At 37.5% G+C, this 18,299-nt stretch overlaps 2 protein-coding genes across 2 annotated transcripts; one reads left to right on the forward strand and one right to left on the reverse strand.

Annotated features, from left to right (window-relative positions):
* Positions 1-10,373: 10,373 nt before the first annotated feature.
* Positions 10,374-14,352, reverse strand: LOC149724866 (bactericidal permeability-increasing protein-like). The gene is made up of 10 exons (XM_089892407.1): positions 14,203-14,352; positions 13,057-13,185; positions 12,938-13,001; positions 12,755-12,881; positions 12,187-12,328; positions 11,505-11,590; positions 11,048-11,192; positions 10,780-10,957; positions 10,639-10,715; positions 10,374-10,584 (listed from the first exon to the last, which is right to left on the reverse strand). The coding sequence occupies exons 1-10, from the start codon at positions 14,350-14,352 to the stop codon at positions 10,543-10,545; spliced, it is 1,140 nt and encodes a 379-aa protein (XP_089748533.1). The 3' UTR covers positions 10,374-10,542.
* A 1,823-nt stretch (positions 14,353-16,175) lies between these two features.
* LOC149724867 (uncharacterized) lies at positions 16,176-17,910 on the forward strand. The gene is made up of 3 exons (XM_089892402.1): positions 16,176-16,605; positions 16,706-16,935; positions 17,477-17,910. The coding sequence occupies exons 1-3, from the start codon at positions 16,410-16,412 to the stop codon at positions 17,681-17,683; spliced, it is 633 nt and encodes a 210-aa protein (XP_089748528.1). The 5' UTR covers positions 16,176-16,409; the 3' UTR covers positions 17,684-17,910.
* The last annotated feature ends 389 nt before the right edge of the window (positions 17,911-18,299 follow it).

The following is an 18,299-nucleotide window of genomic DNA, read 5'->3' on the forward strand; positions in this document are numbered from 1 at the left end:
CAGTATGTAACTTGTTCCGACTCCGTTTAGTATACGACTATTGACACTTTGTAGAATCAAGCTTTTAATTTTACGACTTCGGGCAAATGGATAAAGGTTTTTGAAAATAACCTGCTCAGTTGAGACCCGGATACATAAAAACTATTATTTGTCCGGGCGGATTGACCAGTATATTATCTGGCTTACAAACAGCGTATAATATCTGGCTTACAAACAGTAATAATACGTGATCTTTTTGAAATATTCGAATAAACGAATTTCATAAACGTTCAAACACTAAAGACAGCCTCAAGCCACATAAAGTAAGCCGAAGGTACATAAAGACGCCTTAAAATAAACCTTACAACGCGTTAAGTACATAGCGAGTAATTGCTACGGCCGGATTTCGAATATTTAGATCCGCAGCCAAAAGATCGGGTCGTGCTAGTTTAACGCAATATTTCTGGTATATCAATCATTGGTGATATGAAGTTCGTGATAATAAGGCTGCTCGAATTATGACCGCGAGCATGTCGATACACAGGGGAGTCGGGTATGGCCGCAAAGCGATAAGGTGGCTATAAATAGAGCAATACACAACAGTCAGCGCTGGAATGTAAACATACACAAGGATGAGTCAAGGCACAAAGCGCCGGCGATTATGCCCAGTATAGCACAGGGCAACACTGTAAGAATAGGAAATCTAATATGACCGAATACTTTTAAATAGCATTTAAAAGTAAACGGATATTCTGTTTATTGCGAGCGGGTGACTACTTTATAATGGCCACGCCTTCGACAAGGAAGCAAAACGTATAGGTTACTGTTACAGACCCTTTTACACGCCACAAGTCCATTTATCAAACGACGGACCTGGGCCAACTGACAGATTGGCTTTGCCGTAATGATTTTCGATGAGCCGCGGCAAATCGAATAGGTTTAGTACGAAACAAAGGAACAGTCGCGGCCGACCACCCGTACCCCTTAAACCCTTGCCCCGCTATTGCAGCTGTGTACACCGGTTTGAGTTTTGAACTGAAGCATGAACGTCGATATGGGAAAGCGTAATTGAATCCAGCATAAGCTGGAATCATCGTAAATCACTGAACGCGGAGCTTTAGACGTCTTTCAACATACAGTAATTAACAACAAAGGAAATGGATCTATTTTGGCCAACCAATTGAATTGAAGCACTCTTGCGTTAGGTATTCTATGTAGAAACCGCATGAATTGTAAATGTGTAAAAATAGCATCTGCGGTGTAATTAATAACGGTGACGTTCGCTATAAAAGCCAATATAAAACATGTTTGTTCAGCTAGGCACCTGCCCCAGTTGAGCAGATAAGTCACGTGCAAGATACACAATCTTACAATCTAAACATCAAAAGAATGACATGGCAGTTTTTGACAAACAGCAAAATATCGGCCATAAACGATGTCCATCTGATTGTATACACAAATTGGGCATGTCTAAATAAAGCGACAAATAGTGGCGGTTGCTAATTTCCCCTTGGTCCTGTCAGCTTCATAACTGATTTACAGATTGGAATCGTACTTACAGAAACGCGCGGCACGGTAATGACCGCTTTCGTCTCGTTTTCACGATCTGTTAGACCCGCTCAAGCGGACGCCACGGTAATTTGTAAACGCTTGTATATTTAGCTATTACGTCAACACATACGACACGTTTTTGTACTTTGTTTAAGCATCCGTACACAGAAGTGGGGAGTGCGGAAAAATACAACAGTCGATTGGGCTTATACTTCTAAGGCGTAATTACTGAAATCGTTCGTCGCCAAACGCCATTTACAGGAAATTTCGCTACAATTTTTTGATGACTGACAGGTTGTAAACCGTTTTCTGCGCGGAGAAACGCTAGTGCTACGTTATATGTCTGTTCTCCATAACATTTTTACGGGTTAAAAAAACAGACTTCTTCAAGACCACTGAAAATGTGAAGCAAACACCTGTAACTTAATATGTATGTCTGTTCTCCATAACATTTTTACGGGTTAAAAGAACAGACTTTTTCAAGCCCCCTCAAAATGTGAAGCAAACACCTGTAACTTGATATATATGTCTGTTCTCCATAACATTTTTACGGGTTAAAAGAACAGACTTTTTCAAGACCACTGAAAATATGAAGCAAACACCTGTAACTTGACTCCAGTGACGCAGGCAAGGCATCAATGTGCAATTAGCTTCCTAACCAGTAAATCTGAGACGGCGTTGGAGAAAAGAGAAAAGTCATCCAAGACAAAAACATTCTGCCTCATTAGCAAATTTGGAATAAAAAAAAAACATAAAACTTTCCAAGTTCCACTCTGCTGCAGAGTAGGGACGATCAAACGCATTTATTTAACCCATTTCTCATGGTGGAATTTCAATCTCAATTCTCCGTTTTTACTCGACTGGACAAACGAGTTGCTTCAAGAGTATAATGATAGGAGAAAGCTGTCTCTTCTAGAACAACAGCGGTCCAACGGCAATTTCAAATTTTCGCGCCTACAGATTTAAAACCTATAATCTTATTACTAAAGCTACAAGGCTACTATTTTTGCGACAACACAGTCTAAAAAACGAGTGCGCTGTTTCAACATACTATTCTGATGATCTAACATACACTTACCTACAGCAAGAGTAAGTACCTTCAAGTCCGGCTGGTAAAAGGTGCGTTTAAACCTACAGATTTTAAATCTATATTCTTATTTCGTGTTACTAAAAAATAAACGGGGCCACCAGTTTTTTTGCGCTAACACTCTAAAAAAAAACTGGCGCTGTATTAAATTACTTTTCTACATAAGATAAGTTAACATACATATACAAAACACCTACCTACAGCAACAGTAAGTACTTACAAGTGGCGCTGGTAAAAGTTATGTTAGCGAGAGGCAAACAGAACAACGCTAACTTTTCCAGTCAGCATCAGGCTGTCAAACGCGCACCGCCGAGACAGTAAACACAGCGATTTTCAAGATAGTGAAATTTCAGTGGTCGAATAAAAGAGCTGTATATGAATCATAACCGGTAGAACAATATTTTGACGAACTTAAGTTTTCCTTCGCATACAGCGGTGACTGGATACGGACCGTTTAAACATGACACTGTGTACCTGAAAATACGTTTTCTTGATAAGAAATGAGAAAATTACCCTTTAAATTTACATTAGACAGAACGCCTACTATTAGACACCTTGATTCGTATGGCTCATAGCTTTAAGGGAAAACATCACCTGTGCTTTTCAACTGACTGTCTCGATATGGCTTATGCAACTTGACAGTGAGATTAAAAATAAAAGAAATGTCGCACAAAGAAAGTAGCGTCCATACTTTATTCGTCTGATTACGAAATCTGACAGAGCGCGACACATTATAGTGGCAGTGTGCGGGCGACATGCGGCCTTGGAACGGCAAAGAAAAGATTTACGATCGTCGATTGACATGGCTTTAATGCAGCGGCATTCGAGAGCGATGATCAGACGGTAAAAGAATGGCCTTGGGCAAAACGGCGAACGAAAGTTCAATAGGACCTAAACTTAGCCAGATTCTCATCGCCTTCTGTTTACTAAAAACTTCGTGCAGTGAGGTGCGGACTTTCAAAATGGTTCTGTCTATTAATAGTCTTTTGCTAAGATGCAAAGCGAGCGGCCGCTCTTGTCTCGGCAATTTTAAACACCCTTCTATAAATATTCAATACACACATTGGGAAAATAAACAAACCGCTTTCTAAGTAACTTGTAAACGGTGAATTTTCCATGAACACAATTAACGAAAGCACACGAATAAATATAATACGGCACCGAATTGGCTTAAAATAACAGCCACTAAAATAGTACTCAGCTTTCATAGCACATAGTATAGGCACGCGAAGTCACTAACAAAGAAATCACACTGTACTAGTTGTACAAACATGGCATATAAAGGCCCCTACTCCCTATATACTGCCTCGAAGTGACCACGGCATTGTTTTTCGCGTTACAATACACCAAGCTACCATGCACGCATACGAAACCGGATCAGGTCGCCATAATTAGGAGCGCATAGTTCATGTTAAAGACGAGATTGGTTTGTTCAGTGACGAGCCTTTGAATATCCTATTAGACAAATGATGTCAAATTATCCTTATAGATAATAACGGCCTAGCAAATGCAATAGGGAATCTTGATCGATTGGCAAGGCATATAATTTATTTATAGAATGAACGCCGCCGTAAAACGTCATGCAATCAGAGATCCAAATGACTTGGGGCAGTATCTCGCTAAAATGGACCCAAAAGCGCAAAATCTGGCGAATATTGGCAAAATCTCCACACATGTGCGGTAAATTTGCCCAGTGACGTCACAAAATTACAGGGTGTTTTTGAGCAAGCTGTGACGTACGACAACGGTGTACCTACACGTGGTTAAACAGCACCTTCCATGACCCCCCGTGGCCTAAGCCGATTATGTTTTGAAACAGGACACGTTCAGCAAAGCTACCGTAGAAAGATTCCCCGTTTACCGCAGCCTAACATATACTGACCCTAATTTGCAATTCATACCAATCGTACATAAATATACACAATTACATTTTATATTAACACACCCGTTCACTACATACGATAAAAACTGCGTAAGCCACTTTTGGATTACTGAATGTTGACACAACGCGTCGAAACATACTTTCTAAGTTTCAGCAAAAAGTTGGACTTTCGAATCATCGGCTGAGACTAACATTAAATGCTGATTCTTGGTGTCCTTGCTGGGCATATCTAGGAAACTCTATAGAAACTACTTTGTTAGCTCATTCAGCTCATACTGAAGCAGTTGGTATACGGCTCAGAATTAGACTCTGGCTCACGCGTGCCTGGCTTGGGGAAAAAGGCAAACTGACAACAACAAATTAAATGGGGGGAACTTTAAGACGTCTCAGAACGGCGAGTTTGCTTGGACAGGCAGTAGCGTGGTCGCTATAGATCTAGATGGTATTTCCAACCGCGTAGATTGTCGTAATCAACACACGTACGTATCCTGCTTCGGAACGGAGAAACACACCGCGAACCCCAAAGGACTTATCCGTAGACATAAACATGCTTACCAATTGACCGTTTTTGGATCATGCGGCAACCGCAAACTTAGTTAAATTTAATTATGACAGTAAACAAAATTGCTTTTTAATGAGAGCGTAATTCTCCGTACCAGCCATGGAGGTAAGTAAATGAATAGACCATAAAATTGCCCACTTCAGAGCACACATAGGTATATGCATACCAGTATAAATAGACGCCAACCGAAAACAGACCGTAGTGAAGTTTTTACTGTATTGCTTCTCGCAATCAATGTGTGGAGAGCACTTCAAACCCGTTGTTCTGTTATTATAGGCATTCCGTCCGTCTTTTCGCAACAGAAACATGCTTAGGGCGACGTTTCAAAAATAAAATGTGGTTTTTATCTCAATAAGTCTTGAGAAAATGTACGAAACACCGAATTTTCTCTATGTTTTGTTACTAAATAATTTGTCAAAAAGTGTGGCTTCCTTTGGAAAATCACTGTCGCAGCCTGGTCATAGTCATAGGTAAACAGATGTACCAGCCTGTTTACACAGCTTTCTGTTAACGTCAAAAAGAAACGGGCAGCAACACGCTACCACGTAGCGAAGTGCTTTGTTGATTCGACAACAACACATACTTGATGACACAAAACTAAAGCTATGTCAAAAATTTGACTGCTTGAACTTTGGGTTAGCGAAAACTTACATAATTCGGTTTAAAATACTTGTACTTTTGGACTCACAACGAAAATAATTGAAAGTAGGTACTCTTAAAGATATATCTAAAGATTACGTACTGAAAATCCGAATTTTAGTACTGTTGGCAGGCCAGAGAAAGATTTGTAATCAGATTTGGTACTGACCCTGTACAGCCGGCGTTAAGCATTAATTTCGTTTGCGATATAATACGGCTGGCGCTGGAGCAGTTGACCTAATTTTAGACAAGCCGCATAAATTATGACTAATCAAAGCGTGGAGAGCCACATGCGAGAGAGATAGCATCTGCAAGAGGGTTGCGGTGGATTTTAAATGTGACACCGTAAGCTCTCAGATCTATTTATAGCCGAGGCCGAACATTTAAATGCAGATTTAAGCGAAAGAATTGCATTAGAGCCAGGCAGGACGGTGCTAAGGGCTATCCAGGGACCCGACAATCTTTAGATGAAATCATAGTAGCCAGGTGAACCACACACCAAAAACACGTCAATATTCGCCTTAAAACCGCGTTTTGTATGGTTTTAATTGCCCGCCGCAACATGACCAATTAAGAACAATTCCACGGCCCCTTACAAAGAGACCACGATTTACACCAAATTAACCGTAGCGATACAGGTAGGCGGTCGCACGTAATTAGAACCGATTGAACGGGGCTTAAGTGCGTGTAAAGATAAAAAAGGTGACCACACCATAGGTGGGCAAAACAAAATGGCCTTCAAGTTCGTGTTTACAGCAATTTCGCTCATAGGAATAAAATAAATTGTGTTTACAGGCGTTTCGTTTATAGGGATAAAAAAGTGGGCATTATAAAATGGCATTTAAAAGAAATGGAAAACGGTGAGATTCAAACTGTTTAAATTGCGCGCAGGATAAAGCTATGGGCGATACCAGGTGCATAATTGATCAATAAAATATGGGCGCCGCGCGCAGTTCCGCTAATGAGATGTAGCAGATCAGAGATGGCCGTGCGACAATCGGCACACGCGCACCGTCTAGCGGGCAGATTTCTTAAAAACGTTAATACTATGACAGCTCAATCAATAATCAATAAGGACTGCTTCTTCACAAAGCATTAAAAACTTATTACGAAAGGTGAATACTAATTGGGCTAGTAAATATAAAGGTCTATGTTATGTGACATTTTTAATGCTGCACAGTTGTATATTTAATGTTGAACTAAATTGCACGATTCCTAAAACATAGCAATTACAAGGGCAGAGTATATTATTACAACCACAGAGACAACCTTAATGAACCATTGCGACAGAATGCTTTGCGTTACCTTTAAAACCACATGCACTGCTTATGCATTACTTGCAGCCAATTTAGATGGAAAAATAGACCACATAATGAATAGGACATACAGAACAAGGGTTCCCATGGGGAATGTACAACATTAAAGAAAAGGCCATTGGGGAAATGTCCTACAATGCTGCAGATTTGTGATTGCAGTTCGACATGGATTAGAAAGGTTATTATTATTCTTATCTGTCCATAATTGCAAGCTATCCCACTGACAATAAATAAAGCTGAGTTTATTGCAAAGATCTTATGGATTTCAATTTGTAAAACTAAAGCTAATGACAAATCCCTACGGGTAGATACCTAAAGGCCATAACTCCAACCCAAGGGGCATGGATAGATTACTCTAATAAGAAATAAATAAAAATCTGAACTAAAAGTTTGAAACAAATACATTAGCACTGGGCAGTCGGTGTTTAATATATAAAATTAAATATGAAAAACGGTGGCTTTTAAGTAAACCTCTTGGGAATTAATAGCCATGCTCATAATTGCCAATATATTTAACAGACAGTTTTAGTTCTCATACTATTTTTTTTATGTCTTCAAATGAAGGTGTCAAAACTAAAGTATTCTCCATATTTGTAATGGTTAAAACTTGCTTGATTAACAGTTTTTCTATTCTGTTACTCCCATACCCATAAGCATGCAAGTAAGCATTTTCTTCAAAGGCATAAGCCTACAACCTTTTCCAATATATTTATCCTAGAATCAATGCTTATGTAATAGATCAATATATTTATAATATGAATCCTTGGACACACATTATCAATTGACCCTGATATTGCTTATTACATGCTTGGCTTAGTATACATAAGCAACATAAAAAAAACAAAACAGATTAAACCGGCGCAAATATTAAATCCAAAAGTGAAAAAAACCTACAACTGTCGTAAATCACTCATTCAACATACAGTTTTACAACTGCTTACAAAACATGTAGAAAGGCTGTGGTTTTTACAAGTAGTTAACCTTGTACATTATCGCCACTTGACAGAATGTAAGTGTGGCCCAATTTAGACACAATGCACAACCACGCATGTTAGGTAAACACCATTAATATTTCATGACAACACGATATACAAAGCATGGAACAATAGCTTCCCTGTTTCCGCACACATTTACACTAAACAAGTCTAACTCTAAACAATTAGCAAGTACTTCTACAAATTGAATTCAAACTCCTGGAAATTGTAAAATCAAATACGGCACACATAGCATAGGAAGGCTTATTCAAAGCCTTACAGAGATAAAAGACATAAGCGTTTAGTTCCAAGAATTGCTATACTATATAGGCTGTTACATGTTGTATAAGAAAAAATACCAATATGAGAAAAACCTACTTAAAAAAGTATATAGATTGGCCTATGCTAATGAATTATTTGATATTAGTATAAAACACATTCAGACAAAATTGAATGGGTTTAAATAGACTACATAACACATGGAACTAACTTAGTGAAGATGTAACTTAAACAAACTGTTATAGCTATTTAAAAAATTAATTATAAAAGTGATGTGTAAACTTTATTATACACCACCAGAACTCTTTAATTCCATAAAAGCATAAAATCTTAACAGACATTCTGATACTGTACTGTTTCTTAAAATGATACCACTTTTAATGATTAAATGTTTAACTGACACACATAATATAGTCCTATATACCGAAACGTCTACATATAAAACCACAAATTGGGGGTTGGCATACATAGCTGACGGGCTAAATAAATATTTCCATAAATGTGAAATACCATAGCAAAAACAATAAAAAATTTAACAGTATAATACATTTCTCCTAGTTCAAAAGTATTTATAAAACATGACAGAATCTAAGCAGTTTTAATGATCACTTTTAAAATAAAGCTAAGTACTTCTGGTGTTATCGCATAACTAGACATTTTAACCGTACTCGCTTCACCTTCATAAAACCGCAAAACAACAGGCTCGTACGACGGTACCCTCGTCACTGTCGCTATCTGTAAACAAATATATAACTACACCGATGGCACTAAAGAGCCGCACATGTAAATGATACAGTCCCTGAACTCTTTGGGAAACGTTAATGTGGCGGAAAAAAGTTCTGAACCACAGCACAATTTGTTTGCAGCCTACACAACATATTTTAACAATAGTAATAAAGGGCCATATACTGTATCATATAAAGTGTCCAAAAATTGAGAAAAATTATAAGTGTGTATACCAAATTAGTAGTCGTTTTGTACCCAACAAGTTATTTATATTGGAGAACTGCATTCACCTGACCAAAAAGCCACCCTACGCGTGGCCATACTGCTGCGCCACTCTATATATAGGAGGCTAGGGTAAAAATGAGATTCGGGGTAAAATGGAATATTTTTTAAATCTTTTTGGGGGCCGGGGGTACCTATTTGATAACAGAGACAACAATGTTTTAGTATTGTTCGACTGCATTCTCACGGCCCAACAAAGTGTGCGGAAAGCCGGTTAAAGGTGTTTTTTGTATATTTCTCCCTTTTGCAAAAGATCACATATTTATGCATATATGTTTCATTCATCCATGTTCTATATACGTATCCCCCTAAGATTAATCGACTAATTTATATATATCAAACATATGTAATGTAACTTTGCGACTTGTCGTGGCGAAAATATTGGTCGCAAACAGGAATTTTGTTCTTCCTAAAAACCACGTTGATTGAGACAAGAATTGCTTTGGTTTTCAGCAAGTTCGAACTAACTATTGTCCGGCGCTGTGGTGGTTATAGCGCGCCTGATGCATGTAACCCAGGGGTAATGGGTTCAAGGCTCGACGCTACTACCATTGTGAGCGTATGATGTGTCCAAGGGCATGACACTTAACGGCAATTGCTCCAACCCAGTGGTAACTAATGGGTTGTCCAAATTAAAAGCCATACATAAAAAAATGAAAAAAATCTCCCCCAAAAAATAATCACCACAAAGTAACATACATGGTTCCTCGTAATCTGGCACGAGGTGTTAAACCCGTGTTATAACGACTGTCGTTTTCCGGCCACGCGAGGATAAAGTAAGTTACATTCTCATTCATTCATAACACATCGGTGATTTGCTGCGGTTTAAACATCCGGCGGGATCATCAGAACTACAACCTGGTAGTGGCACTTAAGAGCCAAACATGGCGGCCAGCGGAGTTCCAGATCTCGAAACACAGATTATTGAATGTACGGTCATATTTCAAAAGCCATACAGATGGCCGAAAAAAGTGTACATATGTGTTTAAAAACTCTTTTTTTACAATCGTCAAAAATAACAAATAGCTATTTCTTTAAACACGTTACAATATAATAATAATGATAAAAGTAACCGACTTAAATTAAAACTTAAATTTTGCATTTATTCGCATTTTCGTTAACTGGAGGCGACAACGTATTAAAAATATTGTACAAAAAACGTAAGTTATATGCGCTTTACGACAGCATTTCGAAATTAATCAGCAGGCTATATATTGGTAATCTGTAGGTTCTTAACTTCGGTCTACGCCCTATTTTTTGCCATTTTACGGTAATGTTTTCCAGTTGCAGCTTCCGACCAGTGCACCCTGCATGAAAGAGACATTTTAGCCACTTATAAACACGAGGGCAATCTATTTTACCTCAATGAGTTGTAACCTTGGATTTTCGTACGAAACTCCTGTAAAAGTTGGTAATGCGTAACCTTGCTGCAACCTCCCTGCAAAAATGTCGAGTAAACCAATTGCTGAAGCTTTTTTAAATAAAATAATATATAGTCTTACTGTTGATGGCTGGAATACCCTTTGAACGTGACATTTTATGAAGCTCGTGATTTGCAATTGGAACTGCAATTTTCCCCACGAAACTCTTTTTCGCCTTAATAATGTTTGCAGTCAAACCCGACACGGTAGCTGTGAACTTAGTATTGTTTACTGAGAGTTTTGCCGTTACTTTGGTTACCTAAAAGGTGTTTACGCATCGTAAATATAAAGTGCGGCAGTTTAAAACATTAGAAAATGTAAAGTGTTTGGGGAAGGGTATTGAATTTACCATTTGCAGGATCATTTCCAAACGTTTTGTTTGGTCCTTCAGGATAACATAAACATATAAGTCCATATCAATTGTCGCTTCAAAGTTTTCCGTTCTAATGTGGAAATGTGGTGGTCTTGTGACATTTGCTTCAAATTGGAGAGGCCTGAAACGGTTTTAAAAAATATATGTTACTATTGGCCCAACATACGGGCCATTGATCATTTAACAAAATAAGATTTTAGGGTAATTAGATTTTTTAAAACTTAAAGGTATAATACAAACGAAAAAATGTGATCTAAAGGCACAACCAAAATGAAAGGTACCATTACCCAACTTTTTCAGAAGCTGGTTCGTTGTTTAAAACTTGGTGGTAACTTTAGATCACAATTGAGCATTTCTATTAATACACAAGTTTTGATTTTTCGTTGGTATGCTCCTTATGTACTGCAGGAGTCTACAGTCTTTTCATGCCCACCTATTTTTGAATTTAAATGGGGAGCCATCAGAAAGAATGAAACTGATAAGCATATTTGCCTTCATGTCTTTAAGTTCTTCGTTAACCTGGACAAATAAGGTGTAGATCAATAATACATGACACGTAATACTGCAGACCACCGATATGGTACTGGGGTTAGTTTGTATTGGAGTTAGATGGAAATCGTTTGCACATTATATCTCCTATTTCCTGAATGTGTTTTTAACACGCTTTAAATATACCTTTATAATAAAACAGAATAAAAGCATAGATAATCTTACCCCAACCCACTATATAAAACATAAATATATATTAAAAAATATTAGATCTACCATTTCTAACTTGAGACAATGGAACACGGCAGCAAACAATTAAATTTAAAGCCAATACCAATTAAACGCAGTATAGGGTGGGGTAAGATGGAACGTTTTCATTCTCTTTTCTTATATCACTTCGTAGTAAACATCAAATAATTAAAAAAATTATATAACCGCAACCCAGCGACTAAAATAGCGCTGTAAACTGTTCAAACAACGATCAGGAAATATGAAGTTTAGGTGCTGACGGTATCCCATCCTACCCCACACTACTATATATATATTAGCATACCCAAAGCACCTAATAACCCAGCATTAAAAAAAATGTAAAAAGTTTAAAATTCAAAACTTAAATTGTTTTATACCATGTTTGTGACCCATATGTCGAGCGTTTTTTCACTCCACAGCGAGTACCCGAAAGTACGAAAGAAGTATTCGCCTATCACTACGTCAGTCATCTGATCTGTGCCCGGTAGAACCGATATCTCGGTCGGCGAGAAAGGAAACCTAAATGGTCATATTATTATAAGGTTAAACTTTGGTACAGGAAAAACATAACATTAGAGGGCCAATTTCCAAAATAGTTTATACACAGAGTTCAAAACTGAAAACCATTATAGTGGGGTGGGAGAAGATTGGACACCTTTTCATTCTATTTTCTCGTTCCATTTGATAGTAAACAAAGAACATTCAAAGAAGTATGAAACTGTTTCCTCACGGCTCCCATATACACCGTTGTTAATTGGTTAAAACAATAGTAGAATATTTGGATCTTATTTGCTAAAAGTGTCCCGTCTTCCCCCACCCTATATAACAAAAACACCGATACCAGCAATATGATTATGAACATTCGATAAGAAATGCATACAAATGTGTTGGTTATATAAACTTAAGTATTACCGTATTTTGATCTAAGTTTTTTTTTATACTTACCGAATATCTGAATTGTTTTTTGGGATGCATCTACCGCTTGTGAGCAATACCATTGACTGAGAAGTTATAAACGGTGTCTCAGTAAGAGACGCGTTTACCATTACATTTCCCAACAACGGAATTGTGACTGCAAACAAAATGTGTAGATCAAAAAGAAAATAATATTTTATCTTTTTCAATCACCTTTTAGTTCTGACAACGCCTTTTCAGTTTGCTTGTTTATCGCCTTTATAATTGCTGGGCAAATCTGAATATAAAAACCATAAAAATGCCTTTCGCCTATACAGTTATACAAACTTTACCTGTTTGTTTACACTCCTTTTAACTTTTCCCTTCATAACTTTAAGAATGAGATTGTAAAGCCAGGACGGACCGCCATGAACGCGTAGGGAAATACTGCTGATGGTTGCACTGCAGCTTTTAGTTTTAACCTGTAACCCAAACCCTTGATGATTATTGCTATGCTATTAGATCCAGCTAGTCTGTTATTCTGTGCCCGACAGCGCAGTTCCGACAGAAAACATTGTTAAGTCAAAAAAATACGAAAAAAAAGTCAATAACATACAGCAATTTGATGAAGAATGTAACTTACTTTATCCTCGCGTGGCCGGAAAACGACAGTCGTTATAACACGGGTGTGCACCTCGCGCCAGCTTACGAGTTACCAAGTATGCTACTTTGTGGGTGATTATTTTTTTTGGAGTTTTTTCATTTTTATGTATGGCTGATAATTTGGACAACCCATTGGTGACCACTGGGTTGGAGCAATTGCCGTTAAGTGTCTTGCCCAAGGACACATACGCCCACAATGGTAGCAGCGACGAGCCTTGAACCCATTACCTCTGGGTTAGAGGCAGGCGCGCTAACCACTACGCCACGGCGCCGGATAAATTTTAAGCGTGTATTTCAGAGGCAATGTTTAGTTACGTGATTTACAGAAAGACATTAATCTAGTTTTAGCCTACATGAAAATAAAGCTTCTATAATCTAAAATATAGACTACTTTGGAGCAAGAAGGGACACCTTTAGCACACAATATCCGAAAATATTGATCGTGTTTTAAACAATGCACAACGGTCTTTCATGGTGTTTTAAACAATTAACAACGGTCTAATGGGAGTCGTGAGGATACGGTTTTATAATTTTTTGTTTGTTCATTGTTTACTACCAAATGGGACAAGACAATAAAATGAAAAGGTGTCCCATCTTACCCACCCTACAATAGAAAGTATTGTTTCTCGTCTTATAGCGCGTTACATACCAAAGGTGACTATGTAGCCTATGTAACATTAATCACGAAGGTAATTTCTTGTTAATTATTAAGCTTAAATTTACCAAGTATAGGCTACACATTGTTATCTGGTAAACGGTGGTTTTTGATAAAACACCGTTTTCTTATCTGCAGAAAAACAACTATGCCTTTCAAAGTCTATAGACACTGGTCTTACCGTAGGTTGTCCGAAGTCGTTCATTCCGATACTGATTGCCAAGTTTACCGAAATACCATTTGCTTTTGCATCGAACGAGCCATGGCCACTTATAAAACGTCTGTAACAAAATTTCTTGGTATACCAGAAGTACATATCATAATAATACATATTCACGTAGTATTCCGATAACTTGGTAACCAAGAAAATCAACAAAATACATCGAACTGCAAAATATACTGTCATTTCTGTAACTATACTTCCAGTTAGCGCCTTTTACAAGGAATGTTGTTGTTCGCGTCTGCAGGAACACTAAAGCGTCTCTTTTAGTCTGCTCGTAAGCAGGGTGGCCTTTGTTATCGGTACGACTTGTCCAAGTTCAAATATTAAATCGACAGCAATACGAACACGTCCTATTGCATAATTAGTATATTGCTTTATCAATACATCAGAAAGCATACATTCACTTTTTACTGTCATCATGACAATATAAAACTAACCAGCACTGTATATCTTATATGCTTTTAACTTATATATAGTAGAGTAGGAGAATATGGAAGATCGTTAGCACAAAATATCCAAATATCCTGATCGCATTTTAAATGATTAGCAACGGTCTATGGAAGTCGTAAGAATACAGTTCTCTAATTCTTTGAATCTTCTTTGTTTACTACCCAGTGAAACGAGAAAATAGAATAACCGGCGCCGTGGCATAGTGGTTAGCGCGCCTGCCTGTAACCCAGAGGTAATGGGTTCAAGGCTCGTCGCTGCTACCATTGTGGGCGTATGTGTCCTTGGGCAAGACACTTAACGGCAATTGCTCCAACCTAGTGGTCACTAATGGGTTGTCCAAATTATCAGCCATACATAAAAAAATAATTAAAAAAAATCCCAAAAAAATAATGAATAATCACCCACAAAGTAACATACATGGTAACTCGTAAGCTGGCACGAGGTGTTAAACCCGTGTGATAACGACTGTCGTTTTCCGGCTACGCGAGGATAAAGTAAGTTAAATTCATTCATTCATTTAAATTCAATAAAAAGGTGTCCCATCTTTCCCCCACCATAGATTAGGCTATAATACTTATTTTATTTAGGCTGAAAGTAAAAACAAACAGTTAGTACGCGAAGAAAATAATCGTAGTGTAGCGTTTTTTTTATGGGGTTTGACAGTTAATTTGCATAGTATAAATTTGGCGGTAACCAACTACAAATTTCAACAAACGCAAGACTTTCGCATTACTTTTAAGTATGGCCTATAAGACCCTGTAGTAGAATTGGGCACAATATCCCTTTAAATCCATAATATCTCATGTAAAAACATAGCGTTATTGGTGTTATCTTGTATTTGAACTATTTTTATATATAGTACTGTGGTGCAGGACGGGAGAGCTTTAGCACATAATACCTAAATATTCTGATCGAGTTTTAAACAATTAACAACAGTCTATAAGAGTCGTGACGGAACGGTTTTATGTTTGATTTAATGTTCTAAGTTTGCTTCCAAATGGGACGAAAAATATAGAGTAAAAAGGTGTCCCATCTTTCCCTATCCTACTGTAACTTTATTATTAACAGTATAATTAATAAAAAGTGCTGTAACACACGAGGCGTTAACACACAAAAGGGCACCCATGTACCAAGCGGTATACGATGGCCTGCTGATTGATTTGTACAGTAGTTAGAAGTGGTACATTAAGTTATCGGAAATTTCGAGGTATGAACTTTACGTCAACCAAGTTTCTTAAAACTGGTACACCCAACGGTTCGTGTTAATATGGAACTATATAGGTTGAAAACAGTTTAAACGACATTTTGGTTTGTACATTCAAGCGAACTGTGATTTATATAAATCGAGTCTAACTAGTAGTTTACAAACGCGATATATACTGTGCCAATAATGAATATCTAGCATCATCAGTCCGTTATTTAAATACGGTTAATCGCTAAGTTGTTTTAATTACCTATACCATATAAGTCCATAACATAACGCAGATTACTGTGTAGGGGCTATTTCGGCTACTAATGGGCATTAAGAAGTGTATTCAGTTTCTGTTGCTTGTAGAAGTTATGAGCTTAGTTGATTCACGTAAGTTGTTTATGTTGAAGTTATTAAAAATAATGATTCAACAAACTTATTAACAGATCGACCCCTGACCAACCGGGGAAGTTATGAAATATCTTTGTCTTCTACGAAACCTAAAAGAAAGGCAGAGATAATCTTCATGATGTGCTTACCCAAAGTTCCTGAAAATGTTCACGCAACAGCAAGACCGAGCAAACCATATTTGTCCCACAAGTTCAACGTGACCATTCTTGCAATTAGGAAACTCAGCTTTTTAGTTGAATTAGAGCGAGTTGATCAAGATAAAGGGTGGGATACGATGCAGATAATTGTGGATTGGTTCTCGTATATAAAAGGTATGAACGTAAACTATTTTATGGTCACCAATTATATCAATCCTATTTAACTTAATATAAATTTAATTTTAAATAAATACATAGTTCCCGTTTTTTACAGGTAATGGAATGGTTTATCAGAATCTGATCCTTTGGTTCCCTGATGCTGCAGATAGAAGAACGATAAATGTGAACATGGCATCAAAATATTGCACTGACAACGGCGGTCGATTGGTGGATATTGTGGATAAAGCGATGTACGACGTGGTTTATAACTACTGTCGACAAACCATCGTATTCGGATCACATGTTGAGGCTTTTACTTACCTTAGTTTAAGTTACAACCCAACGGTAAGATTGAAATGCACACATATAAAAAGTGTTTATATATACGTTACAATAGAAAACTTGGCGCTGCGTTACCACAGATGCGTGTAAAACATATATTCTTTACCCGTTATTAAACGGATATAAGCAAGCCATACTTGTGTTAGAAGTATAGCTTTGCTTTATGTTTACGATGTTTTCCGCAGCTAAGAAAAATGTTTGTTATGTAATAGTAGGGATTTAAACGTGGATTCATGGCATCGTAATAGTGATTGTTGAACCTATCAATTAAATGCGACATATTAGCCAAACTTTACCTATTTTCACCATAATAACAGTTTTAACCTGTCGGAGCTTGAAAACCGGTATATACCCAACGGTTGTTAGTTCTACTGTAACTATTCAATTAGCCGTTCATTCTTTATGGTTAGTTAATCATATTTTAACAAAATACATATTAGCGTTTTACAAAAACAATTCGAAAAATTTACTCTTAATTTAATGTGAACTTTTACCCTCTGGAAGTTAGTTTCCCAAGTTAAAAAGTGCTGTTATTTCTCCACAGACTAAAACAGTGACGCAGAGCAACGGGAAACCTGGTTATAATGGAGATTGGCACCCTGGTGGTCCGAGTGAACTAGTTGCACGTACCCGATTGGTGCTTGTCATTAGGCCACCAAGTTCAACCAGCCCCGACCATGGAATGTTTAATTATCCCCCGAAAGCATGGAATTATACCGTTACACAACTATGTTCGACTAACCTAATGTAACTTAGTTACCATAAGTGAGCTACTGAACTGAATGCATTAATACTTAAATACATGAATGCAAGTTTCTACAGTGGTCGAATTAGTAGCGTGCATTTCTCTTTGTTTAAATACTGGAATGGACTTTACTTTGCCTCTACTGCGCAGCATCATTGATTGTTTATTGCGAAGATGTTAATTGCGCTTGCTTATTGTGGTTGTATATTCTACATCGCTTAATGTTGTAATACCTGTTTGCTGTTTTACATTATCTTTCCCTGCACTTAATTAACACGTCTTAAAGACACAGCCCACGTGACCATATAGTCACGTATTCTATCCTGATACACATTTAGCGGTTCGAATTTTTTTCAATATTTAAATGCCCTTTTCTTTTCGCCCTCTTCCTGTGTTTCGCATTTACGTGTTCGCAACCATAACAAAATGTAGTAGGGTGGGAGATGATGGGACACGCATTTATTCTGTTTTCTCGTCCCATTTGGTAGTAAACAAAGAACATTAAAGAGTTATAAAACCATATCCTCAGGACTCCTATAGACCGTTGTTAATTGTTTGAAACACCAACAGGATATTTGGATATTATGTGCTAAAGGTGTCCCATCTTCCCCCACCCTACTAT

This window comes from Ciona robusta, chromosome 14, assembly GCF_009617815.1.
Source record: "Ciona robusta chromosome 14, ASM961781v2".
Lineage (NCBI taxonomy): Eukaryota > Metazoa > Chordata > Ascidiacea > Phlebobranchia > Cionidae > Ciona > Ciona robusta.

Coding starts and splice junctions, on each gene's coding strand:
- LOC149724867 (XM_089892402.1), top strand. CDS start 16,410: ATGATGTGCTTACCCAAAGTTCCTGAAAATGTTCACGCAACAGCAAGA. Junction 16,606..16,705: donor TTGGTTCTCGTATATAAAAG/GTATGAACGTAA, acceptor CGTTTTTTACAG/GTAATGGAATGGTTTATCAG. Junction 16,936..17,476: donor GTTTAAGTTACAACCCAACG/GTAAGATTGAAA, acceptor ATTTCTCCACAG/ACTAAAACAGTGACGCAGAG.
- LOC149724866 (XM_089892407.1), bottom strand. CDS start 14,352: ATGTATTATTATGATATGTACTTCTGGTATACCAAGAAATTTTGTTAC. Junction 12,329..12,754: donor AAAAACAATTCAGATATTCG/GTAAGTATAAAA, acceptor ATGACCATTTAG/GTTTCCTTTCTCGCCGACCG. Junction 10,716..10,779: donor GGGTATTCCAGCCATCAACA/GTAAGACTATAT, acceptor ACATTTTTGCAG/GGAGGTTGCAGCAAGGTTAC.